General features: G+C 35.0%; 1 protein-coding gene across 1 annotated transcript in view; it reads left to right on the top strand.

The window, feature by feature from the left end:
• The window catches only part of LOC131072706 (DNA mismatch repair protein MSH1, mitochondrial), a 307,935-nt gene that overhangs the window by 251,766 nt on the left and 31,221 nt on the right, over positions 1-24,948 (top strand). The window contains exons 16-20 of the mRNA XM_058008946.2: positions 9,159-9,365; positions 9,790-10,049; positions 10,416-10,559; positions 14,578-14,644; positions 15,040-15,336. Of these exons, the coding sequence (XP_057864929.2) occupies positions 9,159-9,365; positions 9,790-10,049; positions 10,416-10,559; positions 14,578-14,644; positions 15,040-15,336 (975 nt within the window). The remainder of the gene's footprint in view (positions 1-9,158; positions 9,366-9,789; positions 10,050-10,415; positions 10,560-14,577; positions 14,645-15,039; positions 15,337-24,948) is intronic.

Here is a 24,948-nt window from a genome sequence, read left to right on the forward strand (position 1 = left end):
TTGAGATACCCTTTTGGGAGTTACATAACATATGTCAAAATAACTATAGGTTGTTTTGGAACGTTTGGGTCAAAAAAATTGATGTCCTCATTTTTAAGGGGCAAATAGGTCACTTTTACAAAAGAGATACCCCAAAAACATGCACAAACACCAAGCGAAGGGTTCCAGCACTTGTATTATGTCTCCAAACCACCGATTCCACCAACTTTTGGTGCCCAAGCATTCAAATTTGTCTCAGACCAACTCCAACCCTCATTTTCATGCTTACTTGGCCTAACACATGATGATGTTAGGCAATCAATGCTTCATTTCTGCTCCAAAACACATCTCCTGCAAAAATGTTTGAAAACCCACTTGAAGGACCCCTACACCTACCATCCCACCAAATTTGGGTTTCAGATCTTAGTGGGATGACGACATCTATTCATTTCTTTGTAACAACCCTCAAAACAAGGGTTTCAGACCCACTTTCAGAAAAATGCCTGTACCGGGCTGAAAACTTAATGAAAGTTAACAAAATTGGTGCCAAATGAAAGGTGATTCATAGGGCTAACAAATTCTTTTGGTCTCACGTCTTCATTTGGCTGTACACGAAAGTTATGATCAAAATAGCAGCGCTGTTGCAGAAAATTGCTGGAAAAATGCTTCTAGTTTTATCGATTTTTCTCCTCCAAAGGTTACATATGATCTCAACAACCCCAACCATGACCAAAATGAGGTTATTTAAACTTGCTTGGACCTGTCCCAACTGCCTCCGGCTACATTTAACCGTTGGGATTCAAAAATATGCATTAGTGACATAAGAAAGTTGTAGATAACTTTTGTGACAATTTTTAAATAACTTGTCAAATTGACTTTAAACTTGGTCCCAAACTCTGAAACATGTCAAAAATGACTTCAAGACACAAATCACATCATTTTCACTCCATTTGGGAACATTTGGAGTGGTTTGACTAGTTTTGACCCAACTAGGACTTTATAGGTCTTTATGACAACAAATGGCATTTAAAGCCTTACAATTGATTGGGAATGAGTGACAAAGACTACAAATGGTCCATAGGACCTTATTACAACCTCGACTCAACACCAAACAAAACATCAAGACAAAAAACCTTTGTGAGGCACCATTGTAGCCCAGGTGCTCCTGCACCACCCCAATAGGTTGTGAGTTTATTTATATCTGAGTGGAATCAAAGCACATGCTTTCTCATCCAGTCAATAAAGTGTAGACAATTGCACTATAGAAATGTAGAGTATTTAGTGCATGCTCATTCCAATTTGCACAAACAAAATGACCAGAAAAAAGGGGAAACAAAAATATGGGGTATTGAGCCAGAGCATATTTACTTGTATGCCGTCTTACACTTCACAACATGTTGCATTTGAGCAGCTAGATAGCAAGCATACTTTTATGCAAGTGTCAGTGGCTCTACTTGTGGTTCTTCTCTAGGTCACTGCATTCACCGAATTTTTGACTTCAAGTTTGGAATTCGGCAAATCTATTAAAAATTGATAAAATTTGGAAAAATTCGCCGAAAGTTCGTACAACAAAATGAAGTGGTTTGAATAGGTTGTTATTCATCATGGTTGAAGTTGTCCATTGATGCTATGCCCGTGTGAGCCCTTGCCCAACCACGACTTTTCCTTTGCACTCATAGTGCACTGTCGCCATCGGATTTCAATTCTTTTCCTTCTCGGATTTCAGTTCCATTGGGAGAGAGATGCTCTCATATATATAACCTATATAGGTATGATCGATGTTGATTCTAGATATGAACGACCCTGTATGATCGATGTATAGAGTCTGGATACGAACGACCTTGTATGATCGATGTATAGAGTCTAGAGATGAACGACCCTGGAAAGTGAAGCGATCAATAGTTCCCATCTATATAAGACAACTACCAATTTTTTTTTATTTTTTGGCTATTCAAGACCATGAGTTCCAAATAATAATAAAGTAGTTTTTCCTTTAGCATTTTTGTTTTGTTTTCTAGTTTTGTTTTTTCATTCCTTCCCTTAATCTTAATTTTTTTTATAATATACTTTAAGTTATTAAATTTATTTAGATTTATTTATTGTTCTATAATATTAATTTATATTAAATTTTCATAAAAAATTAAATATTTAGTATATTTAAGTTATTATTATTTTAATTTATTTTTTATCCTTTTATAATGCTTTAAAATCTATTTTGCAATCTTAACTATTTTGATAATTCATTAGATATATTACTAAAATTTAAGTTTTTTCTATATAAGGCGAATTTAATGTCGAATTTTTTGCCTTTGTCGAATTTCATCCAAATTTTATGGTTGCCGAACTCGAATTCGAACGCGGTGACTTAGGTTCTTCTACGCTACCTATATAATCCAATGTCAATGATGATAGTGACTCACATTATTATTTTTATATTGAACAATGAATATTTATGATGACATTTGTTTTTGATTATTTTTTTTGATCAGTAATGTCTTTTTTATATTGGAGTTTCTAACCAGTGAGGGCCACATTTGGGGGACCCCCTCCCCGTGGTTACATTTACGAGGTATTAACGGCTCCATTTTTTTTAACCGCTTTGTTCCTTGAAATCTCCTTATCCCTTCGTCTAACACTCCTTATCGCTCCACTTTAGCCTCCTTATCGCTCCATTTCCTATATCCTTATCACTCCAATCCATCTCCTTATCGCTCCACTCCTATCTCCTTATCACTCCACTTGTCTCCATCCACGACCCCCCTGTCACTCCGTGGCTCTTCGTCCTTTGTATCCTGTTCCACGCCTGAGTCCGTATTCAATGAGGGCATTAACACCCTGACAGTCTTTGCTTGATCCGCGTGCCATCGAATCAGGGCTAAGTCGACTCTATCCCGTACATGGTGCTTGCCTTTGTCTAACCACCACCGGTCTGCAGTTGTGCTCGTATGCTCTTTCGCGGGAAGCCGTCCGCCAATCATTCGCTGAGAAGTGCCTTGGTATCAACACTATTCGATATCTCGGGAAATGTGCCATCACCTTAATAGCCTGCAAACAAGGTGAGTCGAAAATACGACCTTCCCCATTCTGGGGCTTGTGACACTACTGTCATGTTGCGGGGTGAACCCCCAACATTTGTTTTTGATTAATTGAAATGGAAGTAGTATTTTTAATTTTATAGTGTTTATGTTTATTATATGATATATAGATAGAATGATTTTATATTTATTTTTTACACTAAAGAAACCCAAAATGAACCCAACCCGTCTTTTACAGCTGAACTAACAAACCTAATGGTGCTGTTATTTTTGAATGTTGCTGTAGTGGAGATTAGAGGATTGGATCTGTAATAAATCACCTTGTGAATTTGGGATCAAAAATTCTTTGTGCACTTGAAATTGGTGCTTTGTAAGGACGCGGACAGTTCCCAACTTATAAATAATTCCAAAACCAAAGTAAGATTAGAAATTTTCAAATCATAATTTCCATAATTTTCTCCAATGAGTCATAAATACAACATAAAGGATAATTTCATCTCCATATATTTACACAACTCATCCTTACATAAGGATATTATAATAAATGGTTTCACAAAAGTTCAAACAGTCAACCATATTCTTGTGACCTAGGCTTGCCGATCTCGTCACATCCAATAAATATAATGATACAAAAAAGTTCTAAGGTCTCTGGTTGCCACAAACTCTCCTTCATCTGCACCCTGTGAGCCAGGAACATGATTAGGCACTGGTTCCACCCAACCACAAAGCATAAGCTTCCCCTGAATTCTTCTCATCTAGAAGAATACCCGACCTTGCATGAGGTAACTAGCTATCTAGAACTGGCAGGCGGGATGGAATCTGGTGCAGCACGATGAATCTAACATACTAATTCACACACAGAGAAAAAGATATGCATCTAACATCATGATGTGGCAGAGAGTAAAAGAACACAATCATTCACAAGATGATTTCATAAGCTTTGGCCAAAGCATCTTTTAAGCCGACTATCGGCAGGTAGATCTAAAGTAGAGACCTAACCTTCTTTGTTTACCCATATTTGGCACCTGTCCATAAACTTAGCATACTAAATGAATCCACATACAGAGAACCATTCCATTGAATGGATATAAACCACACCCCTCTGTCTGTGTGTATTCACAATTGCAATATATCTTTCTATGAAAATCACACAAATCGAGTGTCAGCAATCTTGTCATTGATGTCAACAGATACAGATTTAAGTTGTAAGACTGTCATGGTGTGGTTATTCTGAAGTATGCTCTATTGTTGTATCTGGAGGTGCAAAGTACAGATAGTATTAGAAAAGACACAGAGTTAAATCTGGAATGAAATAAAGAAACAGAATTAAATCTGGCATGAAATCATACTGAAATCATATCTCCAATAATGTCGGGAGAGGCTTGTATTTAACGCTTATTGTATAAATCTTTTATTGTTATCGGGCTTGTCTCCTCCACTCATTTCTTTCTTCTTCATTCAGCATCTAAACCTTTTATTGTCAGGCTTGCAGAGTATATTTTTTCAGGGATTATGACTGGTAATGTTATTAAAAAAATGACCCACTATGACAGCATAGACGACAATGAAGAAAACAAACAAATTACTCTCCTATGATATTCATTTATCATTGCATAAGAGAGTTGGTATGAAATGGAAATGGCTGTTGGTTATAATTCCTTCCAAATCTGTTATTTGTTAAGAGATGTAGTTTGAAGTTCGAACTAGACAAGTTGGATTTGTCAATAGTTAGTTGAACTTCTTTGTGTTAACAAATAACTACTCCTAACTGGTGACAACTATATTCATTCTTATATATATTTTCTTTGGTGACTGGAGAAAGGTATGAAAAAGAAGCCTATTGTGTTGTTAATCCATAGAAAGTATAACCAAGACTGCAGATTCTATATTTACTGTGTCTATATATATACACAGTTAATTCCATTCACAAAGCCGTGTCAAGATCGTGGATAAGCTAGTCAAGAACTGTGTTGGTATTGGCGCTGTGAGTATTGTCTAAAGTTATAATCAGGGTATCTTTGTTTCTTATGGAAGATTGCTATATTGTTCAGGGTAGTTTGTGAGTATTATTCAGAACGCTATATCATTAAACAGGCTTGCACAATAGGTTGAATACAGATTTGAATGTAAGAGGTTACATTTTTTTTGGGTCAGAACACAGATATTATTTTCAGTTCATACTTGAAATGAAGTTTGTTTAACCTCTGTTTCAAGTTGAATCAAAGGAAGAAGAATTACAGAGGCTATGTACTGATTAAGGACAATTCAGAACAGATCTGTACATGAAATGTTGATCACAAAATGTTATTCTCTATTTTGGATGCTTTCTAAATATACAGAAGAAGATTGATACATTTTTCATATAATATCAATATTGTTGAAAGTTTCAAAGATTGTCACTTGAAATCTGAAATTGTAGTGAATTGAACTTCTGCAATGTACTGACTGGTAGATGCCACAAAAGCTTGAGTTGTTGCTCAAATATTTTGGATTGAAAGTGTTGGTTCACTTTTAGACAGGAGTTTGGTGACTCCTTAGGGTCGGCGCCCTTAAAACATTGTAATTGGAGGATAAATTGTGAGGCTGGATTAGGACAGTAGATCCTAGCAGCGTTCTCACCGTGGTTTTTCCCATCCCGAGTTTCCACGTAAATCTTGCGTATTGTTTTATTGTGCATCTTTTTGTGTCTTTCAGTTTTTCAAATTGAAACTTGTTAAAAGTTTAAGTTGTTTAAGAAAGATTAAAGTTCTTGTGTACCACTGATTCACTCCCCACCCTCTCAGTAATACTTCCGTGTTCTACATCAAGGACATGTCTCATATAAGTACCATCTCTACTAAAAGAGAATTATTGCTCTCTCAAAATTTATTAAGATGAAATTACAATATTTACTCTAGTTACTGAAATCATCCAATCATGTCTTTCAATAGTTTCAAACTTAGTAATAATGTCAATTGTTATTGATTATAACTACATCTAGCTCGAACACATGAAAGCCACTAGCTCTTCATAAATCAAGTGAAGGTAAAATTGACAGGACATTTAAGATTTATGAACTAACCCCAACCATCTTATGATAATTACTAACTTAATTACTTACTAATAATGCATACTTCCTTTCTTTCACATGTTAATCCAGGTCTAGTTTCAAGTTTTTATTTATATTAAAGTTTATCTCTCACTCATCTTTTGATGTGTCAAAATCAAGATTTTTAACTAATAATGAATACTTCATTTCTTCCACGTGTTAATCCAGATCTAGTTTTAAGTTTTTATTTATTTTAAAGTTTATCTCTCACTCATCTTTTGATGTCTCAAAAACAAGATTTTAAAAAAAAGTTGAAGTGTAAGAGTTATGAACCTCCAACATGTTGTTTTAAAATTCACAACCTTGACCATTCTGCCATGTGCCTTTTATGTGTTGTTAACACCACCACAAATTATTAAGTAGTGTGCTGGCTGGAAATTGATTCAATTTTGTAATTGATTTTTTGATAGGCTATTTATGAAAAGATGTCTATAGAAATCGCATCTGAGCTTTAAGTTTTAGAACTCAGATTTTATGAAGCACTGGTGATGGTGAACACCAAACAAATTTTGAAAACTTGTCTTATTAAGGTACCACTTACGGTGAACAAGAAGTTGTTTTTCATTCCTTAAAAACGAAACAAAACATTTATAATGGTGCACAGGTGAAACGGTGTTCTCCAGAGCAGCATGCAAGGGTGGATCAAAGGAGCTATAACATATGTTGATTATTGTAAGGCTGGAAATTAATTTGTTTCCAATGCAACCAGTAAAGGATTGAAGCAGAGTATCTTTAAAAGAAGCTATTGCTGCTCATGGGAGGCTCAAGTTTTGGCTACATTTGCCCAATCTTAAACAAAACAAAATTCATAGTTGCTTAGAAAATTACAAAGGAAGGCAATTGGTAGGTATAAAGCTGACCGATTCAATGTTACAGTTGCATATGATCTAAACAACAATATTGACTTTAGCCCCCAAAAGAACGGTTCTCTCTATGCTATGTCATTCTAGAGGACAAAGATATCGAAGACAACCAGTGAACAACTTTGAATATAAATTTACAGAAACGGACTGAAATTTTTGGCTCAATTCCTTTCCAGCAACACGCATGTGGCAGATGATCATAACTAAAGCGATGGAAAGACATGTAATAACAGTAGAAATTCACTAAATTAGCTTGCAAGTAGATTGAAAGTTACAGATAGAACTAAATCTGTACAACTAAGAAGAGTTCAATGCTAATAATCTTGTAAACATTGATTAGTTGCTAGCAGATAAAAGTTGCCTACAAAATTGAAAGATAGAAGAAACAAGGGACCACACACAATAGGATATAGCAGGCCTTTATATCATTTTTAATTACTCACATTAAACATTGTAACCACAGAATGAAGTGGAATTATTTTTAATACTTGGTATGAGTAGCTCCTCTTAAATTGGAAGTGCAATATTCGGTCCTTTGCATGACCTAATCCTCAAAGCTCCTATTGTGTCTTCCTCAAGCTAATTTCCTACCTAGACTTCTGCCTATTTCATAAGAATGCCCAAAATACTCCCCAATTTCTCTACCAATTTCGGGTATCTTTCCCTAATTTCCCATTGTCATCAATAAGAAATGGATCCATGTCAATGTGTTTTTCCCCAACGCCAGAAAAATATGTATATGCCAGTGAAGATATGATAAAACTTCCCCAATCCAAAAAGCATGCTTTGGTAAAAAAATCATTTCCCTATATAAAGAAACTTCTACACAAGAAAAAATGGCTTCTTATCCAATCCTAAAACAAGAATTGTATGAAACAATAAGGGTGTGATAGTCCTTTACCATGCATGAAATTTATGTGGGAACATCACATGGAAAGGGTGAGTGTTTTTAACCAATTGATTCTCACACATGAAAAGAATCTAAAACATGAAATGCATGAAAGAGAGTGTTATATATATATATATATATATATATATATATATATATATTACTTTGTCAATATCACTTATAATAACAATTAAAATCAAGAAATATAATATTTTGATATATTTTCTTTGCCTATCAATATTAAAACAATAATACTTATATTGAATCAAAGATTATAAAATTTAAATGAAAATTCAAGCCTAATTATTCTAACAAAATATCAAGTCATTTTAGTTTCTTTATTTCAACATTCAAAGAATAAAATGTCTACTTAATCAATCCAATGAAATATGATCCAAAAGAAATAACATATTATTATCATTCTAAATTAATCAAACTGAATAACTATTTTCAACTTAACTAAATAGATAGTTATTTATTCCCAACCATGCAAAATATAAAATTCACAATTAACAATATTTGGTTCATTCAATCAAGAAGGCATTCATAAAGAACTACATGAGTGTGTGAATAGATCCCATCAAGCCAACCATTGCTAGAAGGCTAGCCAACCTCTACCTTAACCATGTTCTCGTCTTCACACCTGCCATCAACTCAAGAAACTCAATTTTACATCAGCATATCTATATTCAAAAATCAATATTCATCATCAAATTTTCATGTATTTCTAAATAAACATCATAAGTAATTGATCCATAATCTAAATTCAAAATAATTATAAAGTCAACAAACAATATATATTAATTACTATTCTAATTATGTCACTTTATGTCCAAAATATTAAAAAAATTATGTCTAATAAAATTTGGGGTTGTGACATGTTTAGTTTTCTTCAATTTTGGCTCTATTTATTGGATCTTTGTCTGCCATTCTCCCATTTCTATTTTCTACTAGATGTATTCTGCAATGATCTTCAATTCAGTGGTCTTTGTCTGTAATGCCCCTTGCATGAAGTAGCTACATTAATAACGTGGTACATAAAATGATGTTCCATCATTCCACTATGGGTAGACTTCACCATAGTACTACCATTGTTTAGAATCAATTTAGTAATGTTAGGTTCTTTTCAAAAGTGTCTTTTCTTCATTTGACAAATATAAAAGCATTATGAGGCCCTAAAAAATTATATAATATGTTTTGATACTGTGTATACTGTATTCCATTATGGGATATGCAACACGATAGGTAGGGGTTTCCTAAATTTGTTGCTGAGGGGATTATACTCTTTCACTTATAAATTGCAGGTAACAGAATGTAGAGAGATTGTGGATGCGATTGGAAAAGTAATTTTTCTTGAAGGAGAGTCAGAACAAGAAATCTACAGTTCTCCTATAATCCCTGATGATTTTTTTATAGAAATGGAATCTTCATGGAAAGGCCGTATAAAACGTGTAAATGCAGAAGATGTTTTTGTGGAAGTTGAGAGAGCTGCTGAAGCATTGTCTTTGGCTGTAAGTTATATGTGATTTTCTATGATTCATTCTAGTCTAATTCTCTTTGTGAAATGCAAATATATTTCCTGAAGGGCTAACCTTTATTTTCTGTTAAATTATTTGCACAATATTAATTATTAATAACAACAGGTTTTAGTTTGTAATTTGTCATTTTGGGCAGACAAATTATAAGGTTGTTATCAAGGTACTCATAGCATCTTTTAATGCCAGTTATACTAGTAGCTGGCAGCTGTCAAGTGTGTGCAGCATATCAGACTCATCAAAAGCCACATTTAGAAATAGTAGACCTAGATCTTTAATCATACTTTTTGTTCTCATTTGGGGCACAGTAACTTCTTCTCCGGGGCAACAATGTTTGTATTTGAATAAGCTTTTGTACTGCTTCCAAATGTCGTTTATTTGCTGTTTTTGTTTTTGGCAGGTAGAAGAAGATTTTCTTCCAATTGTATTAAGAGTAAAAGCCGTTGTTAGTCCTCTAGGAAGTGGAGCCAAGGGGGAAATATGCTATTCCAAGGACCATGAGTCTATCTGGTTTAAAGGAAAATGTTTTGCTCCTGCTGTGTGGGCCAACACTCCTGGGGAGGAACAAATACAAAACTTAATACCTGCTAAAGATGCAAAAGGGAAGAAAGTAGGCACTGAATGGTATACAACTCCAAAAGTAGAAGAAGCATTAGATAGGTACAACCCATTTGATGAATAGGCTGGTGACTTTTGAATTGAAACATTTATTTTATATCATATTTCTGCAGAAATTTCTTTTTTGAACTATGAATATCTAATGTAAGTTGATTTATTTATGAAATCCTTCAATAGAACATTGATTTAGCTGATTAATGTGTAATGTTGTGTAAGTATTGCTGAGAGTTCAATTCGTAACAAATTTAGTATCTTTAAATTAACATTCCATGAGTATTTGCATGAATCAATAGTTGACAAGAATATTCCTTGATAAATATTTGTTTAAAATCAATTTGATGTATTAGGGTGAAAATCGGGAAGGAAATTTTCCACATATTATCTCTCAGAAAATATTGTGTTTTGCAGCTACAGGGAGGCAGTTGTACAAGCAAATTTGAAAGTCACGGAAATTTTGAGGAGTCTGGCAGAAGAGCTGCAACGAAAGACAAATACTATTGTGTTCTTATCTGTACTATCAGTTATCACAAAGACATTATTTGCACATGTGAGGTTAGGAATTCATCGTACTCATCAGATGTCTATTCTTTTTATTATACTATGTAATGTGCTTAATTTGGTATATACTTAAGAAGGTTTAAGGGTAGAATAGTGTTCCACCGTAGCTTTCTTCAAGTACATATGTGGGATGTCTTAAAAAATGCTAGTAAAATAAGTGAAACAATTGAAGCACCCTTATCCTTTATGCTTTATGGATCTGACATTATATGTATGTAAAATTAAACAACCATTTACATAATATATCTCATCAGTATTTCTGATATGCCACTTTAAACAACCCTTTGCATAATATATCTCATCAGTTTAAATGATTTAAAACCTCAATTCAATCGCCCTTTGGTATTGTGTTTGCATGTATGTAGTTATTTGGAGATTCTTCTATTCATTACTGGTTCAAAGCTGTAGGGATATTAGCAGTAACTAATGGTGTTACCAAACACACAATTCCCCTCATAGAAATGAAGTTGCCTTTGAATTATATTTTTTGTGATCATAAATTTGGCTCATCCTGTATACATCTTACCTTCCCAAGAGTTTGAGAAGGCCATATTATGGGTTAGTGGAGATTGATTTAGTTTAAATTAGACAACAGGGTGCTGTACTTCTCAAACATGCTAAGCTGCCTAAAACAACATTATAAAAGACAAACATATTGGGTTGAATAAATATATCAAAATCATGATATTATTATGGTTAAAGCCAATAAAGGGTCTTAGCGGCTGTGATGGATTCTACAAACTATTCAGTGAAAATGAAAGATAACTGATATGTGGGAGATATAGTAAGATACTGAAAAGTCTCATCAATATAGCTGTGGAGGTGCTGAACAATGCAACTGAGGGCACATCTCTTGATGAAATAAGTAACCAACCCTAAATTTAGAAAATACCCAGAGGACCCCATGCTTAACCTAAAATACAAAAGGAATGTGTGGCAATGGGACCAGTTATCAATACTATTAAGCCATCAAAACACCAGTTAGCTTCCTTTCATACACAGAAACTTACACCATTAGTTGTAAACACTTCCTCCTATAATAAAGACTCCCCATCTTTTGTTGAATTCATAAGGGATCAGAAAATGAAAAATAATCCATTCCTATTAGTTTTGAAGTCATGTCACTCTTTACAAAAATCCTGATTAAGGAAATGATTGAATCCATTAGCGATCCATACGTGCCTGAGTGTCTAGATAATGTCTTGGGGACTTGGGTTTTAGTGGATGTCTCTTTTTTTTAGAACTGGATGGTCTGCTCCATTCAGTGCATAAAAAACTAAAAAAGTAACTTTCTAAGGAAATTAATACTAAAAACCTTAAAAAAAAAAGCTAAAAGGTAAGGACTGTCATTTCAAATTCAGCAAATATTGTTTTCACTTTTTAAAATCTTAGCTGCTTTTTAGTTTAAGTTGTTTTAATAGCCATCCCCCGAGGTTGCCAAAATTGGGGAATTTTTTTGCTGTCCACAAAAATTGCATCTCCACATACATGATCTTGGTAACTTGTAGAAACATTGGAAGCCATTGACCAAATTATTGATTGAGAAACTATGAAATTGGTCGAATTGGGTCTCAATTCAACATTATTTAGCTTTGTAGGTGAAACATGAAGACATTAAAGGTATAGATATGGGTTCTTCTTTATCTCCAATTGTAGTCAGCCTTTTCATGTTGGAATTTGAAAAGACAGCCTAAAATTTAGCTCTTAAAACTAGGTTGGTGGAATGGATTGTAGATGATGCAAATGTTTATTGGCATCAAGGTAAGGACAATATTCATGAATTCCTTGTGTATCTTAATAGTCTGTCAGCACAGATACAATTCATGATGTGTTAGCATTTTGATTTGTCTATTGCAGACATGACGAAACAGAACAGCACATATGCTTATACCATTCTTCAAATTTTAAGGGGAAGCTCCCCGAGTTCCAACTAAATCTAAAGACAAAAACTAACAATTTTACAATGTTACATATTTGCAAGATTTTATAGGGGTTTTTGCATTAAATGTAGATATCTAAATGATTATGTTTTTGCCTTGGATGCAAGATTGGATTGTCAATAGTCAAGGATTGCACATAGATTTTGAGATTAAGAAGGATAAACAGTTAAAAGATGAAAAAAGGAGTTTGTGTCATCATAGAGACAAAGGAAATTGTGATATTTTCTAAGCCTTTAGTTAAAGTGTTGTGGCTAGTTGATGGGGAAAAATCCATAGTGGAATACTTGTATGAGGTCATGGATAAGGCGAAGAGGCTATTAGGGTAAGGATGGTCCATGAGAAAGTAGGTATATGCCGATATGTAGATGCATTGCACCCTCGATGCCATTGGGTACTTCCTCAATCTAGCATTGTTTTATGGTGACTACTTCAATCAAGCTGAATAGGCAAATGAGGGCCTATTCTAATGCATTGAGAGAGTTTTTGTTGAATCACAAGATTGACAGGTAGCCTTGGTAGATTTACTCGCAAATCAATAGGGAAAGGGATGTTTTGCCACTCTTCGTGTTGTAGAAGGTAGGACTCCTTTGAAACTAGGTACTTGGAAATATATAAGATTGTTATCTTGTTTTGAACATTGAAGATCTTTAATTAAATATGATGTTGATTAAAATCTGTTTTTTCATAGCTGAATGGTGGATTTTTTTTGGCAAAGGTGTTAAAAAATTAAGATGGATGACAATGCACATTTTGATCTTATCATGTAGATTGTTTGGAATAACAGTTTCTGGATTTGATTGTGTGCAAGCTTTTTAATCATCAATTTAATAGAATTGATGTAGATTGTTTACTTGTGAGCATTCTTGGAGTGTGTTTCAACACCTACACTCCAAGAAATGCAATTGTTTGAATTGAAAGTGGATTAATGTTTTGGTTTTGTCCACCATCATCTTTGGCTTCTGATGGAAAAATTAAAAGGTGAGAAAAAATTGCATTTCTATTTGTAAATTGCAATTATTGTTTTCTTCCAATTAGAAGTTATTTTTCTTATTTGTATAAAGTTTCAAATTGATACATTTGAGTTGATTATATAAAGAGTGTCAAGGATGACTAACCAATTGACCTTGATGAGATCGATCTTCGCTTGGAACTCCTTGCTGATGAAATAGAACTACTTGATGAGGAAGACATTGAGATCTTGAGGGCATCCAATGTGTTTGATGAAAATCTATTAATTCAGCTTAGGAGGGAGCATAATTATGAAACTTCGTCATTAGGAACTGCTGCCTTTTAGTGAATTGTATTCATAGTAGCCAACCTTACTAGCTCCTTCTGCTCTTTTTAGTTTGTTCTTTTGTAGTATGATATTTATAATTTGTAGTTTGTGATTAATATCGAAGGTTCAACTTTAAAGTGGAACTTGTAATAACACACTGTGCAGAGCACACTATAAATAATGATTCTAAACTTAATGAGAAAATTCCATATATTAAAATTAATGATGTACCTCTCTCTCACTCATCATGTGATTATGATGCCTTTAAGTATAAAAAAATCAATTATTTCTCTTCATTTTTGTAATTTTTCTTCATTTTTGGGATTACTGATATTTTTATGATATATCTCAAGAAATTGAAATATCTTTCTCTTTTTGCTTGCCAAGATATTCCCAAGAAAGTTATTTGCTTCTGTGATTGCATTTATATGTTCAAGCTCCCATTTTTGTTATTATGAACAATTATTGAAATTTCAGACCGATTTCGACTATGTATGTATGGCTAAACAAAATTTCATGTTGTTTTCCACTAGATCCTGTTTAGTTTTATAATATTGTAATGATTTTTCTGTATTAATGTTTAGTGTGGGATTGTCGTACTGCAATACATGCATTAGATAGTTCTGGTCATGGAGTAAATTAATGTTATGTTCGAAATAGAATTTGATGTTGTGCTCTCAAACATTTTTTCCTGTGCATTTATGTTTGAAATTGTTCTACAAGCAGTATTCATCATTCTAATCGTTTTCGTTCACATTGATTGCATATAATTTTAAATTTTATGGTTTGCGCGCAGTGAGGGGAGGAGGCGTGATTGGATCTTTCCAATGCTTAAAGAGATTAATCAGAATCCAAATTCATTAGTAAGTTTACTCATGAATGTGACCTGTTATAACATGCAATGATGTATTAACAGGGAGATGTGATTTTCATCTGTTAATTGGATTCCTTTGTACTAAGTACTGTGATATCAGTACAATCTTGCTTGTGAGGATTCAACTCTCTCATGTGCTTATTTTTGATAGATGCTCCCTTCATTTAGGCTCTGTGAATTACTTATTAGGTGGATAATAAAATTCTGTACTCAAACTCTGTCTTTTGATTAATATTCTCTTATTGCTCATTGCTACTAAATGCACTAGAAAAATAGTATTTGAATTGAAATTAAACAATCTAGGGATTATGATTCATTAAGATATTATGTATTGGAGTTTTATTTGACTGAAAGCCTCACAGATTGCAGCATTTTAAAACACAGGAAACTTCAGGAGAAGTAATAAACCAATTAGAAGTAGTAGGTTTAGTGCCTTATTGGTTCGACTTGGTACAAGGAGCGGCTGTGCCAAACACAATTCAAATGCAATCACTGTTTCTTCTAACTGGACCAAATGGTGGTGGAAAGTCAAGTGTACTTAGATCTATTTGTGCAATGACACTTCTTGGCATTTGTGGATTAATGGTTCCTACTGAAAAAGCTACCATACCACATTTTGATTCAATAATGCTACATATGATGTCATATGACAGCCCTGCAGATGGAAAAAGCTCATTCCAGGTACCCTCTTTCATTTTCTTACTCTCAGACCATACCCTGAACTTTCTTTCCTTGAATCAAGACAGGCTATTCTTAATAATGCCTTCTTTAGTCTTCCAAGCATCAAGTTAATTTATTCTGAAATAATGTTTTTTTAAGTCTACCAACGTTCGGTGAGTAAGTTATACAATTATTGGAGATTTTTGTAAATATTTGCATTCTTGATTTACCAGAACTGGGATCATGTAAAACGAATAGAAGTAAATAACATCATCATAAGTTCTTTTGTTGCATGTGTAATTCATTCTTAATGTATTTTCATTCATTTCAAAAACACATACATATCAATAAGTTTTGAGATCATTGTGTATTGAAATTAGTTGGAAATGAGGTTAGGCTTTTTATGGGTGAATCACAAATTTATGGTTGCAAAGATTTGTTTCCGAGGACAAAATAAAATAACCCTACAGAAAACATAGAGTTGTGCAATCTTTGAAACTCTAATCGGTGAGAGGCATTGAAGAAAATGTGCATGTTGTTGCCCACTAAATCTTAATTTTATTATTCAGATGAATGACCCTTTGTGTATCCCTCCTAGTCAAAGACCTTTCGAAGGAACTTAATTAGAGGCATTTATTCTTCATGCCACATGGTGGTATACTTTGGTGAGGTCTAATAGATGCTGGTCAAGGTTTGGTCAACACTGAACATCAATTTCATTCACAGAATGGCAAAATGATGTCTTTTAGAGCATGGAAACATTTTTGGATTTCTAACCTAAGATTTAATTTTTATTGTGGATAATGTTATAGAGAAAGAAAATTGCTATTGTGGTACAAATGAATAATTGAAGGGCCCCATGGGATTGATTCTTTTTAAGATGACAACTGCAGTTCTCATCATATGTTACTGTCTTTGTTTTTGGAAAATACATAATGGTCCCAATTATCTACTTGGCTTAAAGTGATTACACTGCTGTTTTATTGTCCTTCTGATATTGTACTTTAATGGCTACAGCACATGCTTCATATCCTTGCCTGAATTCTATATTCCAATTTATTTCCTATTTTGGTATTTGGAAATTTAGCTTGAATGGAAATGTTAGGGTTTTTACATTGTAGGCAGATATGTCCCTCAAGTTTTAAGATATTATTAGGCTGCACCTCTCCATTTTAAAAGACCTCTGTTTTGGTAAGGGAAAGAAAAAGTGTAATTTAAACTAAGAACAAGAAATCATCACTAGTTACAGGAATAAAATTATGAAACATAAAATTTCAACATCTTTCCCACTGGACCACCACTGGAGTCACCATTGGACACTGAGTTTCTGTTAAACAATAAGCTGGAGATCATATTTTATGCTTTTTCCAAACATTGGACCATTGTTTTCCTGATTAGCACATTGACTTGTAATTTTATTGCCTAGAAAATATTATATTTTCAATTTTATGATATTTTGATTTTTATGTGTTTTCTTAAGTTTATGATATTTACACTTGTTCAAAGAACTGTGCATATGGTTAGACTCTTTTGGGGCATTTCTGTCACATTTTGGATAATACTGAGCTAAATAATTCATAATCAGCTGTAACATAGTTGAGAAACTCTGCACATTTTTTATAGACTCGTGAGTACTTGCGAGCCCTAGTTGGCCACAAGTCACTTGTGGAAAAACTTAGGAACAAGTTTTCTACAAATTCGCCATGCGTTAAACCCTATAAAATCGCTGAAACTTGGCATTAAAATACGCAAGAAAAACAAAATAAAGATCTAAAGTTGTTGAAAACCTAATTACTATTCCATTTCATGTGTTTGAAACCCACGATGGGAGGAAATATTTGCGATGCAAATAGGGCATGACAAATAGGAAAAAAACCTCGGTGTTTTCATCGATCAGCTGAGCTTAAGGTTTTTCATCAATTTCTTGTTGATTTGAAACAAAAATTTATTGTTTTTTTTCTTAAACCTAATCTCTAGCCTACGATTTGGGTTAGGAAAAAATTTGTATCGAAATACATGTTTGAATTTTTAATAGATTGTTCTAACTTTCTATACTTTGATTAGTGATTCACATAAAATAATATGTAGATTAAATCAAATGAATAAGCATATCAAATACAACAATGAAGAATCTATATTCTTTTTATTTTTTAATAATAGAACAATCTAAATTTTTTATTTTATAAATTGTTGTATTTTATATAAAGAACAATCTATTAAAAAGAATATAGATTAAATGTTCTTTTAATTTAAAAGAAATAAATTAAATGTTCTATTAATTCTCTTACCTTTTAATTTAAGATTATATATTTATTATATTAATTCTTTTATTTTATAGATCGTTGAATTTTATATGATGGAAATCAGTATATGTTCTACAAATTCGGTGTATATGTGTATCTTTTAAGAAATTATATATTTTCAAATGTTTGATAAATTTGTCGAGTTATTGCTGAGTTTTTAAATTTTTTGGGCCAGCCGAGTCATTGCCAAGTCCTAGTTTTTCAACTATGAGCTATAATAGGGGATTCCCTACTTTCTAAAAGAATTTAGCCCCTAGCTGAACTTCATTTCCATATTCTCAAGTACTGCACACAATTTTTGGTATCCAAGAGATATGGAAGAATGCAATGCCCCATTTGTGAGCTATGTGGATACACGAGGTGAAGGCCAATAGGATAAAAAATGTAATGTCCCCTTCCTAACCTATTCAGTAGGGTGGACCATTAGCCTATTCAGTTGGGTTCCTGTATGCTAATGAGTCAAGGTTAGGGGACTTTGGAGGCAATTTTGGCGAAATGGCAGTATTAAATGATTATTTAGGTTCCGACAGTTAAGATGAACATGAAGATGTCCTCGTTCTTACTATTTTTAGTAAGTCAGTTTCGAGCACCAACTAAGCCAGTTGTTAGCATTTCTATTTTTAGACATGTCAGTGGGAGTAGTGAATATCATTGGCCCAATATTTGGTATAGTTTGTTGATATTTTAAATAATGATAAGTTGTAAGCATTTCTATTTTTAGACATGTCAGTGGGAGTAGTGAATATCATTGGCCCAATATTTGTTATAGTTTGTTGATATTTTAAATAATGATAAAAGTATATATTTTATAAAGGTGTTAGTTAACATATTTGTCTTCCCAAAGTAATTATAAGAAAAACTCAATAAGCCTAGCATGAAAGACAAATAAGAAGCTAATAGTTGGAGAGATTACTAATCAAACGAGCAATCTTCCTCTGAATTTTAGAGGTACAACTTCCTTATATGATCTAGTTGTAATTTTCTGGGTAAGCTTTTAACCAGAAAGCAGGAAAGGCAAACTAACACTCATTCATCACGATGATATGAATGTAATTATGAATTTAGAAAAGAAAAGGAAACTGAGATAAATGACACAAAGTTCACTCACTCGGTGCTTACAATAGATAATTAGGAAAAATGAGGAGAGTTCCCTTTTAGATGATATGATTACTTCTAGACTCAAAGTTCTCATAATAATCACACTCACAATCTAATATAATAGATGAAAAATATCAAGAAGGATTGCAGATCACAAAGTATATGACAATCAAAGGAAACTTAATGGAACGCAAAGGCTCGAAAATTTCTTTTATTTTCTTAACACATTCAAAGAGTTCAAAGACTCTACATCTGTACATAAAGATTATGCTTCCAAAGAAAAACACACTGCCATCTCTCCATTACAAAGATGGAACAAAAATGCTTCCTTCTGATCGAGTCTCACTCACATGACAAGTGTAAGGGGGGTCAGAATTCGCCCCTGCCATAACTAGCCTTTTCAGTTTCCGTAACTGCTTCTTTTTAAAAGAAAGAAATAACCTTTTCACATTCACATGAAATTGCTGCTCTCAAAATAATTTAAAACATAAACTATAGAGAAATTGAGAAATTTTTAATTTCTCTTGCACCTACATTTGCATAAATTCATTGCAGGTTAATCGAGCATCCTGGGGCCATAAAAGTTTGTGAGAAGTTATGATAATTAAAATAAGACATGGATTTATTAACCATTTTTGAACAACTCACGAAATTGAGCTACTTCCTTTGTAAATTGGCCCTACCAACCAAAGAAGCAAAAATGGGGAAAAAATCACGATCAGTCGCAGTTAATCAGTGATCGGGAAGGTTAACGATTTTTTTCCCTAAAAAATCGTATAAAATCGGTCAACGTTTTTATCACGATTTTCAATGTTTTTTAGCTATTGAGTAGCGAAAAAATTGCATGATCAATCGGGAAAAAACCAGGGATAAAAAAAACTCGTCGAAACCCTAAAACGCAAAGACCACACATGAAAATCTGAAAAAAAAAATCGGCACATTCTTATTAATGGCGCGCAAGGTTGCAGGTAAAGAGCATCAATGCTCTGCTAAGTGAGTTTGAAACCCTAAAACGTGAAGACCACGAATGAAAATTTACAAAAAAAAATTGCCACATTCTTATTAATGGCAAGCAGGGTTGCAGGTAAAGAGTAACCACACTTTGCTAAGTGAGTTTGGTTGATGGCAGAGGATATGGAAGAATTGACAACTAGATTGAGGGAGTATCGACAACCACAACAAGTCAGCTCTTCTGCGAGGCGTCCGTTTTTTTTAAAAAAATTTTTTTTAAACATTTAATCAAAAATTGTGTATAAAAGTTACTGTTTACATAAATTTTAAATTTATCTAAAAGTTTTACATAAATTTTTGTATTTTTACATAAAAAAATTTATGAATTGATTAATGATTTTAATAGAAATTTAAAAAAAGAGTCTTCTTAAATTTTTTTGTTTATCAAAATAAACATTTTACTTATTATAATTTTTTTCCAGTAAATAAATTTTGTAAAAAATAATTACTAAAGAATTAATTTTATATTTTCTATTCAATATTAAAAATATAAACATCGTTTTTTTTTCCTATTAAATACAAAATATAAACAAACTTAATAAAGTTCGTTTATGTTTTTTAATATTTATTCAGAGTTACCCGGGGACGCGTCCCCAACCTGAAAACCCCCGTCCCCGTCCCGGGGACATTTCGGGGACTTGGGGACAGCCAGGGGACGTTTCCCCCCGTCCCCAAATTGGCCTGTATTTTGAGGGGATGTCCTCGAAACGAGGGGACGCCTGCCCAATTTCGGGGGGACGTCCATACGTCCCGGGGACGGCTGGGACGTCCCCAATCTGTCCCGGGGACGGCCAGACATCCCCCATATTTAAGGCCTTTAAAAAATATTAAAAAAATTAAAAAATTGGAATTTTCAATTTTTTATTTAAATTTTCTAATATTGGCCTTTTATTTATTCAAATTGTTATTAAAAATTAAAAAAATTAAAAGAAAACAATAAACATTAATTAAAGATAAGTTTTAAATTTATTAATTTAATTGATTAATTGAAATTCATAATTAATAATTATTAATTTTATAATATATATCAAATGTTTAAAATTTTGATTAATTGAAATTCATATTATAAATATAAATGCTAAATATTAATTCATATTATAAATATAAAATTAAAACAAAGACGTAAGTTAAAAACTTAAAAATTAATATTATTAATTATATCATATACGATATAAATAAAATAAAAAAGTAAAAACTTAAAATTTAAGTATATAATTTATATCATATACGATATAATCATATATGATATATATCGTATATGATATATATATCATATATGATTTTACCGTATATGATATATATCGCAGCATATATATGATATGCAAATATCAAAATATTAAATAACGATATGAATATCGTGAAAACTTCGTTAAAGTTTTAAACTACAAACAAATAAAAAGTTAAAAACGCTGTGTTTTTGCAGCCGAGGCTGGTTTTGGCGCTTGGGTGGAAACTTTTAGGGGCATTTGTAGGGTTTTGACAGCCACAAGGCAGATTTAAAATTTTATCCATGTTTTCATATGAACATTTAGAATTTTGAATTTTTCCTATATATTTTAAATTTTTCTTATATTTTATATAGCCGTCCCCTTTGCCGTCCCCTGCCGTCCCCAAATTTGGCAAAAAAATTTACCGTCTCGGAAACGCGTCCCGCCGTCCCCTGCCGTCTCCGTCCCGGAAACTCGGGGTAACTTTGTATTTATTGGAATTTATTTCCACTGAAGCAGAAAGGGTACGTCGCCATTCTCGGACGTGAGTGGCTAATTGCGGCAAAGGCACACACCATAATTGGAAGCGGAATACGCTCTCCCTAGAAAGCGTGGGGAGGAAGTACGTGATCGATCTTCGTACGCAGATGGTGAGCGATGTGTTGGCATCCTCCTCCGAGTCCGAATCTGAAGGAGACCAGTTGGGTGGGGATGAGACCGACGTGGAATGGAGCCTAGTGACAAAGGGGTATTAGAGTTAGAAGCATGCTCGAGGGATGACGAGGACTCCATGAATGGCCTCTTCCGTTGGCAAATGGAAGATTATGAGTTGTTTACACCCTCGTGCAATGTATTGAGTATCGAGGAAGAACCAAATACATTCCCTCTCGAATACGGGGAATACAAGGAAGGGGAGGCCTGTGTGAATGACACTCCCACACACCAGTTCCCGAAGGGCGCACCTATTAAATACCAAGAAGCCAAGTTGAAGGAGACAAATCTGGGAAAGGCAAGTGATCCCAAGGTCATCCTTGTCGGAGATGACTGGAACCCAGTGTTGAAAGCCGCAACCTTCAAAATTTTCCTAGAGTACAAGGATGTTTTTGCATGGACTTGCAAGGATCTGGAGGGCATGCCTCCAGAGCTATGTGTACACCGCATAACATTGGTAGCGAGAGCCCAACCGATAAGGAAGCGACCTTACCGTATGAACAAAAATTATGCTGCACGGGTGAATGACGAAATTGAGCGGATGTTGGGAGCGGGCATAATCTTCAAGGTGCAGACAAGCGAATGGGTGTCTCCCATTGTGATTTCCCTCAAGAAAGAGGCCAATCAAATCCGGATCTGTGTAGACTTCCGGTGTTTGAATGCTGTCACTATTAAAGACCTGTTTCCCATACCCTTCACCGACAACATCCTCGAGGAAGTGGCTGGGCATGAAATATACTCCTTCATGGATGGGTTCTCTGGGTACAACCAGATATCCATCACGAAGGAAGATAAGTTGAAACGACCTTCGTGGTGGAGGACGGTGTGCATACATACAACTGAATGCCCTTTAGCCTATGTAATTTACCCACGACCTTTCAGCGCATCATCTTGCACATCTTCGACAAGATGTCGGTAGGAAACTTCAAAGCTTTCTTGGACGATCGATCTATTTACAGCGTGCAGGACATCCACCTAAAGGCCCTCGGGGAGTGCCTGGAGAGATGTCGAAGGGCACAGTTGGCCCTTAATCCGAAGAAATGTAGATTCATGGTACCACAGGGAAGATTGCTTGGACACATTGTGTGCAAAGAAGGATTGAAAACGGACCCTGACAAGATTCGGGTCATAGTAGAAATGGAAGCTCCTCCAGAAATCACTGGGGTAAAGTCTTTCCTTGGTCATGTAGGGTACTACAAGAGGTTCATCAAGAACTTCGCTAAGGTGTCCCACCTATTGGATAGATTGACATGGAAAGGGAAGCCATACATCTGGACAAAGCCATAGAGCGGCGCATTTGAAGAGCTGAAAACGAGATTGATGGGAGCACCCATACTCGTATACCCGAACTGGGATAAGGAATTCCACGTTCACGTGGATGCTTCAAATTATGCCATCGAAGCTACACTAGCTCAGGTAGGGGGACACGGGTTGGACCACCCGATTTATTTTGTGAGCAAGTTGCTCTCTAAGGCTGAAAAGAACTATAGTACCACGGAGTGCGAAGCCCTCGGCATGGTCTATGCCGTACAAAAATTCCGACATTACCTACTGGCTACACCCTTCACATTTTACGTAGACCACTAGGCACTAATGTACTTGGTAAACAAGCCTATTATTCAAGGGAGGATAAGTCGTTGGCTATTGCTACTACAAGAGTTCATGTTTACAATTGTGGTAAGACCATAAGCCGTTGGCTATTGCTACTACAGGAGTTCATGTTTACAATTGTGGTAAGACCAGGACGAAGCCATGTCATAGCAGATCAGCTGTCTCGGATTAAGTCGGGGGAACCTCCGGAGGGAGTAAATGATGACTTCCCGGATGCGCACTTGTTCCAAATAGTCGTACTCCCTTCGTGGTACAAGAATATTGGAGAGTACCTATCGACATCTCGATTCCCGGAGGACATGCCTCCAAGGGAACAGAGGAAGCTAGTATTAAGGAGCAAGACCTTTCAACTGATCAATGGCTTACTCTACAAAATGGGACCCGACCAGGTACTAAGGCGCTGTGTCATGGAGGAGGAAGTCCCCAGTGTATTGAGAGAGGCACATGAAGGACCAGCAGGCGGACATATGGGCCTGGACACTACGACACGCAAGGTGTTGTTGGCAGGGCTGTGGTGGCCAATCGTACACAACGATGCCTGGGAGTGGGTCGTGGGGTGCAACACTTACCAACGAGCGGGTAAACCTTTGAAGCGGGACTTCATGCCCCTCAACCCTTCGCATGCACAAGAACTCTTCGAACGATGGGGACTCGACTTTGTAGGGCCTGTTAAGGCTAGCCGTGCACAACGGTGCCGTTACATTGTGGTTGCGACGGAATACTAGACTAAGTGGGTGGAGGCGAGGGCCCTCCCGGATAACTTTGCAGCAAGTACGGCTAAATTTATCTATGAACAAATTATTACGAGATATGGCATACCTATTCAGTTGACAAGTGACCGAGGGGGCCACTTTGTGAACCATGTCATACGGCTGTTGAGCACCGAGTTTAAGATATTCCACTCATTATCGAGCCTGTACTACCCACACGCCAATGGGCAGGCTGAGGCCACTAATAAAATATTGGTGTCGGTAATCTACAAGTCCTGCAGGGTAGAAAAGGAAGACTGGGAGAAGTTACCCTCCGTATTATGGGCCTACAGAACGACTTACAAGGTGACCACCAGACAAACTCCATTTCAACTGATGTATGGTTAGGAAGCAGTGGTGCCTGTCGAATTCATGGTGCCGAGTCTGCGAATAGCAATTGAAAATAGACTCGAAAACATGGAAAGCCTACGGGAGAGGCTTTACAACTTGAACAAGCTTGACGAGCGTCGAATGGTGGTGCAGTGGGCCACTGAGGTCGTGTTGTGACCATTTCACACATCGCCCCATTAAAATGGGGACCCCCTCTTTTTGCTCGGTTTTGCCTGTTTCTCTCTCTGCTTTTAGGGTTTTGAGTAGGTGAGTCAGTCGTCTGGACCAGGGTTAAGCCTTAGGGTTTCCGTTTCGATGATTTTAAGCCAGAGTCCAGTCCAATTTGGAGAGATTGTTGAGCTTCCTCTCGTAGGATGCAATTTTGAAATAAGGTGAATCTGTCAGGAGGTCAAAAGAGTTTGTCTAGGTTCAGTCAGTTTTTTGGATGCAAGTCTAAATTTTGCCTAAGTGTTGATGATGGAATTGTGAATTTTGTCCGGGTGATTTTTTGGCCAAATTTTGGAAATTTTGATAATTGATTCCAGGCATTGGAAATGGCCTAATTTTGCCTTGTGAAGTGACTGAAGTCTTAAAATCTTGGTATTTTGGCCT

Source organism: Cryptomeria japonica, chromosome 5, assembly GCF_030272615.1.
Source record: "Cryptomeria japonica chromosome 5, Sugi_1.0, whole genome shotgun sequence".
In the NCBI taxonomy this organism is placed as follows: Eukaryota; Viridiplantae; Streptophyta; class Pinopsida; order Cupressales; family Cupressaceae; genus Cryptomeria; species Cryptomeria japonica.